Source organism: Crocodylus porosus, unplaced genomic scaffold (assembly GCF_001723895.1).
Source record: "Crocodylus porosus isolate Cpor-Errol unplaced genomic scaffold, CroPor_comp1, whole genome shotgun sequence".
Lineage (NCBI taxonomy): Eukaryota > Metazoa > Chordata > Crocodylia > Crocodylidae > Crocodylus > Crocodylus porosus.
The window spans coordinates 112,236,622-112,248,713 of NW_017728906.1; the positions used below are offsets into that span (position 1 = coordinate 112,236,622).

General features: G+C 44.8%; 1 protein-coding gene across 1 annotated transcript in view; it reads right to left on the reverse strand.

The window, feature by feature from the left end:
* The window catches only part of GPC5 (glypican 5), a 56,881-nt gene extending 46,095 nt beyond the window's left edge, over positions 1-10,786 (reverse strand). Inside the window, exon 1 of the mRNA XM_019528499.1 lies at positions 10,057-10,786. Within this exon, the coding sequence (XP_019384044.1) occupies positions 10,057-10,740 (684 nt within the window). The 5' untranslated portion in view covers positions 10,741-10,786. The remainder of the gene's footprint in view (positions 1-10,056) is intronic.
* Positions 10,787-12,092: the final 1,306 nt, after the last annotated feature.

The following is a 12,092-nucleotide window of genomic DNA, read 5'->3' on the forward strand; positions in this document are numbered from 1 at the left end:
TGGTCCCCCCTGACTAGTTTGTAACAGGCCACTAGATCCCTCCTCAGCCTTCTCTTTTGGAGGCTGAACAGGTTTAGGTCCCGTAGCCTCTTCTCATAGGGCCTGCCCTGCTGCCCCCTGATCATGCGAGTGGCCCTCCTCTGGACCCTCTCCATGTTGTCCACGTCCCTCTTGAAGTGCGACGCCCAGAACTGGACACAGTACTCCAACTGCGGCCTGACCAGTGCCGCATACAGGGGGAGGATCACCTCCTTGGACGTGCTTGAGATGCATCTGTAGATGCATGACAAGATACAGTTGGCCTTCCTGACTGCACCCCCACACTGCTGGCCCATGTTCATCTTGGAGTCAATGATCACTCCAAGATCCTTTTCTGCCTCTGTACTGACAAGAAGAGAGTTCCCCAACCTGTAGGTATGGTGTCGGTTGTTCCTCCCCAGGTGCATCACTTTGCACTTGGTCATATCACCCCGGCCAAATATCTGTCCAGCCTTCTCTTGAAGACCCCCAAGGTAGGAGAGAGTATCACCTCACTTGGGAGCCCATTCCAGAGCCTGGCAGCCCTAACTGTAAAGTAATGTCTCCCAATGTCCAGCCTGAACCTTCTCTCCAACAATTTGTGGCCATTATTCCTATTAATCTTGGGTAGTACCCAGGAGAAGAGAGCCTCCCCCAATTCCTCTGGTCCCCCCTGGTGAGTTTATAAACAGCCACCAGATCTCCTCTCAGCCTAGAGGGGAAGGATCACCTCCCTGGACCTGCTTGTGATGCATCTGTAAATGCATGACAAGGTACGGTTAGCCTTACTGACTGCTTGCTCAGATTGGTGACTTATGTTCATCCTGAAGTCAACAATGACTCCAAGATCCCTTTCTGCCACCATGTTGACAAGAACAGTGTTTCTCAGCCTATAGGTGTGTTGCTGGTTCCTTCATCTGCTCACCTCTGTAATTTATCTAGATCTACCTGGATTCTGTCCCTCCCCTCCAGCGTGCCCAACTCACCCCACAACTTGGTGTCAACAGTGAATTTGGACAGTGTGCATTACATAATCACATCCAGATCACTGATAAACATGTTGAACAGTACAGGCCCCAGGACCAAGCCCTGCGGGACTCCACTGCCCACATCCCTCCAGGTCAAAAATAACCCATCCACCACCACACTCTGGGTGCGACCATCTAGCCAATTTGCCACCCATCTGACTGTGTAGGCATCAATGCCACAGTCACCAAGTTTTTTTTAAGAGAATGTAGTGGGAAACCATGTCAAAGGCCTTCTTAAAGTCCACGAAGATGACATCCACCCCAACATCCTCATTGAGGGACTTTATGACCTGATCATAAAAAGAAAACCAGGTTAGCTAGGCAGGACTTGCCCTCAATGAACCCATGTTGGTTGCCCTTGAGCATTACATCCCCTGCTGGGCCCTTGCAGATGTGCTCCTTGATAATTTTCTCAAAGGTCTTCCCAGGGACCAAGCTAAGACTCACTGGTCCTATAATTGCCAGGGTCTTCTTTTCTCCTCTTCTTGTAAATGGGGATGACACTGGCTTTTTTCCAATCTTCTGGTACCTGGCCAGTGTCCCATGAGTGCTCATAGAGCCATGCCAGAGGCCCTGCTTACCTTCTTTCTTTCTTACTCTCTCTCTCTTTCTCAAGCTATATACTACACCAGGGGTTGTCAACCACGGGTACATGTACCCCCAGGCATACTAAGAAAGGCTATAGGGTGGGCAGGGATGGACTGGTGCGTGTCAGCAGCATCTCTCCCAGGGAAGGGGAGGGAAGTGCCAGGTACTGCTAGCCCCACACAGCACACTGTGGTGCCTCCCCCTGCTAGCAGGTAAGTCTGCAGAGGGAAGGGAAAAGACCGGGGTGGGGAGGAAGGGAGCAGGGCTGGAATAGGCACTGCCCAGCCAGGGTGGGGTGTGGCACAGGAAGAAGCTGCAGTTCTTCTGGGTGGGGGAACGGGAAGGGGATGTCAGTTGCTGTTACTGCATGTGCCCTGGGAGGGCATGGGGGGGTGCCCCTGGATCTGCTTGGGGCAGGGTGGGCTGCCGCTTTGGGTTGGGGCTGGGGCAGTGCTGGGCTCTTCCCGGTGGGACAGGCTGGACAGAACTGTGCTTGGGGCGGATGGTGGTGGGACTGTGAATGGAGATTGGGGGGCTATGGTGAATTTTGGGTTGGCTGCAGCCCCCACCATAGTTCCCCTCCTAGCATCACTACTGCCTGCCCTGAGCACAGCCTGGCCCAGCCCCTGTGGGGAAAAGCCTGCTGCTGCCTCAACCCCAGCCCCCAAAGGCAGCGCCACACAGATCCTAGGGCACATGGCCCTGTGCCATCCTGGGGTGTGCATAGCAACAGGAACGGCGCCCCCTGGACAAGTTGTTCATGACTCAATGCCATGCCCCAACCTGGCTGTGCAGTGCCTGTTCCTCCCCTAGCTCCAGCCCTACTTCCTCCCTCATCACTGCATCTGCTCTGCTCCCTACCCCTACTGTATCTGTCAGAAGCCCACAGTTGGGCCCTACCACTGGCCCTACCACTGCCCCACTTTTGGGGAGGCTAAACCCCATTATCCCTGCCTTCTGCTAGCTATGCGTGATACCCCCTTGCAGCAGAGCTGCAAGGGTCTGAATGGCGAGGCAGTGGTGGGAGTGTGTTTTGTGCCCACCCCCAATAGCACACAGTTGCCTTGGTGCGAGGCCTGTCAGCAGCTCATGGAGCTGCATGTGCAACCAGCCATGGTGGTAGCAGCACTGATGATGGCAAATGTTTGTTCAGGTGCCTGAAAGTGGTTATTGTAAATTCAATTAGTGCCTAATTAATCTACTCCTGGGCCTGCAAGCCCAGCAGGCTGCCTTTAGCAGGGCAACTGTTCTCCCTGCTGGGCAGCAGGGCTCCAGCAGCTGCCCGGCTCCCTGCTGCCCCCTTGACAGCCCCTGGACTTGCGGCCAGGTTCCCATTGTCCCAGGACCCAACCTGACCTGGGCCCCATTCACTCCTGTCCCTGTCCCAATCCTTCCTGCATTGTAGGGGTCTCCATCTGCCCCCCCAGCCACTTCCCTCTCCTCTGTCCCACCCCTTCCCCCACGCACACTTATCTGCTGGGGGGCAGGTGTGTGTGTGTGTGCCTGTCTGTTCCCTGCTCACCGAGTGGCAGCAGACACCTAGTGTTGCATGGCTTGTGGGGCAGTGGCAGTGGGGTGCAGAGTCCAGACTGCAGCAGCAGCTTCCTCCCCCCTGCACACAGATCTGGGGGGCATGTACCCCTCGAGCCTCTGCCAGGGTGAGAGCAGCAGTGGGAGCCACCCTCCCCGTGCCACCCAGACGAGCCACTCTCGTGGTTCTGTCGGGTACTCTGGCCCATCTGTGATGTACCCGCCCTGTCCCAGCTCCAGCTCCAGCCCCACTCCCTCCCTCACCATTGGGGCCTGAATCTACCCCCTCCTGCCCCTTAAAAACAAGAAAAAATATAAAGGGGTTCATGAGCTGAAACTCTGAGGCAGAAGGAGTACACTTATTTAAATAAGGTTGAAAACCCCTACACTACGCTGTTGTGACTGTTACTAATTTCCTCTGATATATCCTTTTTTTAGTAACAGATGGGTATCAAGGAATTTTGAACCCTTCGTGTTGCAGGCTTCAGCAGAATAATATACCATGAAGGCTGGTCTTTTGGGATCTTTGGGTGAGATCTAATTCTGGGAATCTAAGTTGATTTATGCACCTGTGATTCTACCCCTCTGTAGCAGGACACTAAGGTGCCTGCTACTGACAATAGTAGTATGAGCTCAGCTGCCAGTCATTGGGGCAGCACAGGTGTGGGCTGCCAGGGCAACCAGTCTGGTCAGCTGACCAGAAGGGGGCAGGGCTTGGCCTTTATAAACAGCTAGGCTGAAGCCAGAAGGTCAGTTCTCTTCTGGCAGCCAAGGAGGCTTAGAGCTCTGCTGGAGCAAGCAGGGCAGGCATGATAGAGAAGGCTGATGGATGGCCTGAGCAGTGTCAGCATAAGGAGACTGGGTGGAGGAAACCCTAGCAGGGATACATATAAAAGATAGCCAGGTTGGCTTGGGATTTATGTTATAGCCAAGGGGCTTTGAGTTTTCTGTTTTGGTTGTTGTATAAGACTGGAGGACCGGGAGAGGCTGTAGGGGTTGGAGGAGGCCTCATAGGAACTCCCCAGTAGCATGGGGGTTCCTGGTGCCAGGGAGGGCACAGCAATCTGGTGCCAGAGAAGGCACAGCAGTTTGGTGCCAGAGAGTGGCGCTGTGTTTTGGGGTGTCCTGACCCTGGCTCAGGGGGAGCAGTATCGGGAGAAGCCCAGTGTGGGCGCAGGTGAAAGGCCCCAGTGGGGCATAAGACCCAAGAAGGGGGTCTGGGGGCCAGGTAAGGCCAAGGTCGCCTGAGCCCCGATTGTGAGGAGTCCAGTGGATGTAAGACCCAAGAAGGGGGCCTGGGGGGCCAGGTAAGGCCAAGGCTGCCTGAGCCCCGATTTGCGGGAAGCACATTAAGAAGCCCCGGGAGAGGGTGAGCACACCGAGAAGTCCCGGGAGAGGGCAAGGGCCGTGAGAGAAGCGAGGGGGCACCCATGAGGGCGCAGGTGGGCAATTGGACAGAGCCCCAGTACAGCAAGGCAGGCACCGTGCCAAGGAGGGCAGGAAGGCAGCCTCCCTTTAATGATATTTACCATCAAGACGTGGCGGGCAAGATAGAGGGTGCATTCGGGACCCAATTTGGCATGGTAGGTAGGGGGCGCTAGGGGAGGTCACGGCACCCCCTAGAGGTCGTCCTGTCACACCCTCCCTGAAGTCCCTGGAAATCTAGTAATGCATCTACTTTTGTAAGACACCATCATCTTTACCTTTGTAAGTCATAAAAAAGCAGTGAGGAGTAGAAGGCCTCACTTACCTTTTATATTAACAGATTTTCAGACACTCAAGCAGGATAGAATAAAATCATGCCTAAGTGCTTAAGTCTACTTACATGCCTAATTGGTTGGAACAGAATATGGACCAATAAGTCTCCTGATCTATGCACCTTTAGAGGTAGCTGAATATTCAGAGAGTATTTTCCTGCTCTTTCACATACAGAGGCTGCAATTTTACTGCACCTTGATGGCACACATAATGTCTGAGCTCTTAAAAAATGAATTCTTCCAACATCTCTCCTAAGTAGCTTCCCAGTTTCTGAACAAGTAGGACCTTTATATCCAGAATCAATCAGTTTATTCCATGTCTGCTGAACGTGGCCTTTTGGGGCATATATAGTCCATAATACTGTACAAACTTAGGCTGAACAATAGAGCTATAAAAAAGTAGATCTCTGGAGGACATAAGAGTTTAGTTTTATTTCACCTGCACCTGCCTAAGTGACATTTATATGTTGCATAACAACAGTTTCAACTTCCAGCTGTGTCAGAATAGCGTTGTGCTGTGTGCATGCCAGCTGGAAGTTCTGGTGAGGTGAAAAAGGAGGAATTGGAGTACTTTGCTGAAAAGAAAGAAATGCAGGGTTAGAAGTCTGAACTCCTGTCCCCTGAGATAACATCCAGTTTGGTGTCAAACATCCACTCCTTTTCCCCTTGAAAATAAAGCTGCAGGCCTTACATACACATCTGAATGATTCTATTCATTCTGGACACCTATACAGCCAGAGTGCAACCCACTAAATGTGCTCGGTAGGGAAGCACAGGCAGTATAGATACATGGAATCCAACCTAAGTGCTACTTAGGTATAAGAAGGTGAAACAAGGTTTAGCTGCCAGCATCAAAGAGCCAAAAATACAAAAATCTGCCATGTTCAGCCTCATCTGAATGTGAGTAATGTGTACTATTTATGGGTGCCCTGAAATATTAATTTTTGCATGACACTTTTTTATGTATTTTGGATATATAAACTATGTAGGCATTTTTAACAAGTCATCCAAGCCAATGCTAAATAAAAAATGAAACCCCTTTGTTTTACCCATTTAGCCAAATAGTTTTACCTATTTACTAAAACACAAATAACTACCCATTTAATTGTTCTTATGACTAACATTCCATAAGAATTTTTTATATATATATTAATGAAATTTTTAAAAATCCTTTCACAAAAACGATATGAATACAGACTTTTTAAGACTATTTAAGAGAATTAGACTTTCTTCTTTATAGGCACAGATTTTATTGGTTAATTTTTTTTGACTCTATAATTATGATTTAACCAAATGCAAAAACTGTGGTTATGATTTTCTACATAATACAGTATTGCACTAATTCTATTTCCACTGAAGTTGAAATGAGTTTGAACAGAAGTTAAAGTTTGGTGTTTTCGAAAATCCAACCCCATATTACTATATACTTTTAGTACACAGGAAAAAAAATCTCCATGGAATTACCATTACATTTGCAAAGTCAAGTACCCATAAATTAACAAATGCAAGAATTTAGGGACCCACTGCCTCCTCTGAACTCAGCTACAGCTGAGACTGAAGACCACTTGTGCAAATCAGACCCTTCCTATTTGGTAAGAATGAAGACTACACAGTGATTATCTGTGAAATTCTGGTTTTTGTGATTTGTTTATCATCAAAGGATGAAGGAAATCTGAGGGAGAGACAAGGTTAGAATCTATTGTTCTGCCTTTACTCTAAGATCATCCCTTCTCTTCCTGCAGTTCCTTGCCTCATTCTCTAATATTTTTCAACTTCTGCAGCACATGAGGGAGGGGGCCTTCAAACAAGTCTCATTCATGATGTAACCCTGATACATTTCTGTAGCATCCTGTGGACTGAATGAGATAGGGATCCCATGGGGAAAAAATGTATGTTGTCATTGTACCATAAAAGATATATACAGCATAGTCCAATAAATGGGCCTTGCATTCCCTGCAATGGGAATCATGACACTGACATTTTCCATCTTTTCAGTTCTCAATTTTAATTTTGACATTATTTTCATTATGCCTTTAATATATTATAATTACTGTAGTTTAACATTTATTTTGAAGGGTTTCTTTGTTAATATTTTTTTAACCAAGGTTTAGTCTTTCCATTCAGTCTTTTAATGGGAAGACTCAAACTCATAATAAGTCTTCCTATAATGAGTGAGATTTAAAAGAAACTAGTATATGTGTGTGTGTGTTTATACATATATAGTGATGTTTCATTTTAATCATGGAAAAATGTGGATCTGTGATTACTTTTCTAAACCGAAAATTAGGGATTTTTTTAAATCAGAGAAAACCAGGATCCCTGGTGAGAACTTTAGCTCCATGGCACAGTCCCTTAACATCTAAGCTAACTGTAACTGGTAAGACACCATTAGTAGTAGTAAGACACCATTAACTTTATACACGCTTGTGACTAGAGAAGGAGTTACACGTTTGGCCAATGAGTTTTACAGCTACTTGCTAAAAAGTAAAGGAAGGTTGAGAATCAGTAATAATACATTGATTGCTAGATTCTGAAATAATTCCCAAGAAGTTAAGACCTATTGACCCTACTCTCTTGGGTTCTCCATGTCCCCTTCACTTCTTTTCTCAACATCCCAGTTCCTACCCTTCCTCTCCTCCCCACAACTCCTATCCATATCTCCCCTACTCCTATCCCTTCCACCTCTCCTAGTCCTTACTCCCACATGCATGCCTTTTTCCTCTCATATATGCCCTTCTCCTTCCCACATTCCTCCACTGCCCCCATGCTCCCACCCTCACAGATTTTGTCTTAGCCCTTTTCTTCCCCTTCTTAGCTTTTGTTTTTGTTACTCCCCCTTGCCCTGTATCTTTTCCTCTTCCAGTTATCTCCATCATTCCTTACCCCTTTTGTATTTGAATCAGGCTGTTCTGTCCCTTCCAAGTTCTAAGATTGCCAGCAAGGGGAGAATTGATCGTGATTTGTACTGCATCACAGCAGTCTTGGGCAATTCACAGGAGCAAAGGCAAGGAGAATCTTGCTCCAGCAACAACAGTCCCAGTCTAGAACATGATTATTTGCTGTATAGATTTGTACAAGTGCAGTATGATCACCTAATGCTATGCAGAATGAAGTATGCTCAGTTCAGACAGAGTTACTGAAGAACTTAGGGGCCCAAATCTACCAATCCTCTCCTGAACATATGCAAAATGAGCCCCCCCTCTCCCCCGAGCAGCAACCATCTTACTGAATCACACACTTTCTAGTTAATACTTTCTGGCCCTATTAATCTGCCTTTCTCAGATGCCAGTATGGCCAACTTCAAGAGACGTTGCAGGGGGTCAAACTAGATGATCTGCTCAGGTCCCTTCCGACCCTAGAAACTATGAAACTATGAAGAAGAGATGGAGAGGGGTCTGGTCTAGTAGTTACAGAACTATGTTTGGGGTGTCCAAAAACACAGGCTAAAATCCCATGTGGGTGAAGGAGGCCTACAACTTGATTTTCATGCTTCTTGAGAGAATGACTTAATCACTTTACTAAAATATGAGAAGGTCCTCCTTTAGTATCTCATGTACACTAGCAGGGGCAGTGCACCCCCTGCAAAAAGGTGGTGCCAACACTGTCGGTGGCACCTGTGGGCAGCCAGCTGCAGGTGCTCCACAATTGCCCCTGGCCACTTCTGCCGCTGCTGGTGGTGCCTGTGGGTGACCTGTGGCTCGCCATCCCCCCCCACCCCACCGCTGACAGTCCAACGGCATCTGCGGGAGCTCCACACTTACCGCTGCCAGGTTCCAGCTGCCGCCAGCACAGCTGTGGCCCTCCAGCCACTGGGGACATATACCATTCATGTACACTAGTCAAAAGTTTTTTGCCTGGCTACAGTTTTGGGTCTTGGCTAACCCAACTTCATGCATAAGGAGCTGTATACCTTCCCAACCAGAGCATGGGCCACTGAATATGTTGTGTTAAGTGTCAAAAATATAACTTTAATAGCTAGATAATTTCCATTTGGGTGCATAATGTAAAATAGGATTCTGCATAGGATGTGAAGAGACTCTAAATTAAAGACAATGTCTGGATCTTATTTAATCTTAGATATTTAAAGCAAGGAGAAAATCCAGTTGGATTATGTGATAACACTAAGGCAGGTATCTCATAGGAGGAGCTCAGTCATATTGTCATGATAAGGACCTGAATTCTGCTCACAGTCAGACCTTCCTCAATTAGACTCTCAGGTTAGATACAAACATTTAAAAGCCTGAGCTGGAGTTAATCTAAGTTATGCAGTTTTCTGTAAGCAGAGTAGTTTAGAGTGGTAGTGAACAAAACACACATTCACCCTTTGGTGGGGAGAGAGGAGGCAAATCTTAGACCAGGTTCCACTTTTTTTAAACCAATCTATGTGGGCCCAACCTTTGTCCTGTTATGGGTATAGACCTGTTTTGTGTGCTGAATTTTTGTTTTATTACACATATAGACCAGTTTCTGATCACTTATAATACTAAAATTGTAACATCTGTACCCAACCTCAGGATATGTACAAACATTACATTTAGATCATTTTAACTAGGTTTGCCTGTTAGTATTTGAAAGTGCCAAATGTCCCGGCATTCACTATTACTTAAAATATGGGATTTTCTTACTTACTCAACAATGGTAGTATTCTTAGTAAAAACAAACAAACATTCAGTAAATCTACCTAGAGTGAAACAAAAGTAAGTGAAAACTAGGTAGAAGTAAAATAAAATATACTACCAACCTGGGTAAAGAAATCTTCAGACAACTGATTTAAAAAATTCCGTGGTTTCATAAGAATGGTGTCCCTACAAGCGTTCAGATGGTTCTGATAAAAATGTTCTACATATGAAAAATGTCTTTTCAGTCTGAAAAAATAAATCTGCCAATAATTAAAAAATGTTGACTCCTCAGCCTGTAAGATTTGTCAATAACATATATGAAAACAGAAATTTATGTGAATGATTAAAGTAAAAACTGACCCCTTTGTAGAGAGGTATTGCTGTATTAAGCTGAACTCAGAGACGAACACCGTGATAATGGGTGTAGCAATGTTTAATTATCCTGTACCAATTTTCAGTGCTAGAAGTCAGGCTATTTTTTGCAACAAGCATTGAAGACAAAAGATAAAGTCTTACCTGTTCAGATAATTTTGGTCCATTGATGTGAGCTTGCATAAGAGCATCATTAATAAGTGAATGGAAGTTCAGAAGTACATATTCAATGTCATATGTCCCATACATGGCACTGGATAATTCTTCCAATGAACGAATATAACCCCGCCAGTGAAGGTCAATTTCTGCCATGTTTGCTAGGCAGCCTCTAACAACATTGAGGCAGTATCCCATACAAGGCTTACTTAAAATCAGTCCTTGACAGTGAGGACAATATTGCATTCTTAATAGGGCTCTGCTGCATTCTTTAGAAAATTGTAAATGATCTGTTGTATTTATCACTTCAATCCCTAAATTGAGGGCCTGCAAGAAAGTACGACTAGGTAATAATGATCTTCCCATTTGCCCCATAACTATTTTTGGAATATTACCAAATGGGTTGATTTCTCTTCTTGCCATTCGAATGCATTCTGAATATTCCAGTGAAATGTCAGTCATACCAGGATTAATCAGATGATTGTAGATGACTGGGAACAGAGTGTCAAAAAATCTGTTGACAAATTCTTCTGTGCTAATATCTGTGCCAAATACAAAGAGTCCCACATCCGTAAAAAATTCCTGAACAGATGTAGCAGCCTCAACAGCCATGTTTCTATATGTGTTGCAGAAAAATGTGCTTGTATAATTCTCAGCCTGTTTGATAAGCATTTCAAGGGTTTCTGAAAGAGAAAAGAGGTAACTATTTTAAAGACAAAGAGGTTTAAAAAGTTCAGCAAAAGCTTAAAGAGAAATAAATATACTACATTGAGTTAATCCAGTTTATATATTTTAACCATGGCACATGGCAGATTTACAGCAGATATTGCAAGGATTAATGGTTAGAATTTATGAAGATATAAACTACATTCAGACTACAGATTATCTTTCTTTGTGTGTGAATAAGATATAATACACCATGGATACCACTAAAATAGGATAATATACAAACCCTCTCGATAGAGTAGATTTTATGCAGTCTAAACAGATGCAAAGGGCAAATGAGCTTTCAGTAACTTGCAGGAGAAATCAGATATTTCAAGTAGCTGTTTCAATACATTAGCTTACTTCTCCCCATATAATTCAGCAGATATTTCATAACTTTTAATTTCAAATGAAACATTACCAGTCATTCTACTTCAAACCATGCAATCAGCTCCTTACCATTTAGAACAGGTTGTTAAAAATGGCGTGAAATGCTTGAAGACATTCTTGTTGATAGAGTATGTTTTATTCATCAATAGTTAAATTAACAGAGAAAACATATTTTGTTTCTTCTCTTTTAAAAACATCAAGGGCAACCCATATAAAGTTGGAAATATGCCCTTAAACTGTGCCATTACTTTAGCAGTGTCTGTAGTCTGAGGAAGCTAAGGCCACTCAGGACCTCTCAGAAGCAGGGTACCAGGCTAACAAAAAGATTATTGCCATGGTTACATGGTAACTATCACCAGAGACATAAAACAATAGCAAAAGATATTAAGAAAAATTACATAATAATCTTCATTTAACCCATTTGTGAATGATGTTGCAGGAGAAGAACTTAGAGGAAGGTCTAGGAAATTGTTCTGTTTACATGTGGCTGTAATACCAGGTACAGTTGCATCACCTCTGTAAATAGTTATCTTAATAAAGAGAAAGATTAATTTTAGAAACTTGGAATCTGTCAACACCACTTAGTACAGTGCAATGTAGGTATAAACAAGATAACTATGATACTGTTGGGAAGCATAGCTGCATTAGTGCAGCACTTCACCTGGGGTCACCTACACAGGATGCTGCTCTAAATGCAGAAAGATAATGTTTAGTATCAGGGAGCCATTTTGCTATTAAAAGTACACACTGCTCCAGGGTCCATACAAGTTAATTTAATATTTATATACATGCTATAGATACCTTTCTTTATAAGCAGCTGGGATAAAATTATCCTACAAGGTGTTAAAATACCCACTCAGTACCTACATCAGAGAATGGATGAGGAGGACCACACTACTAATGATCCATGTGGCTCTCCCAGCGTCAAA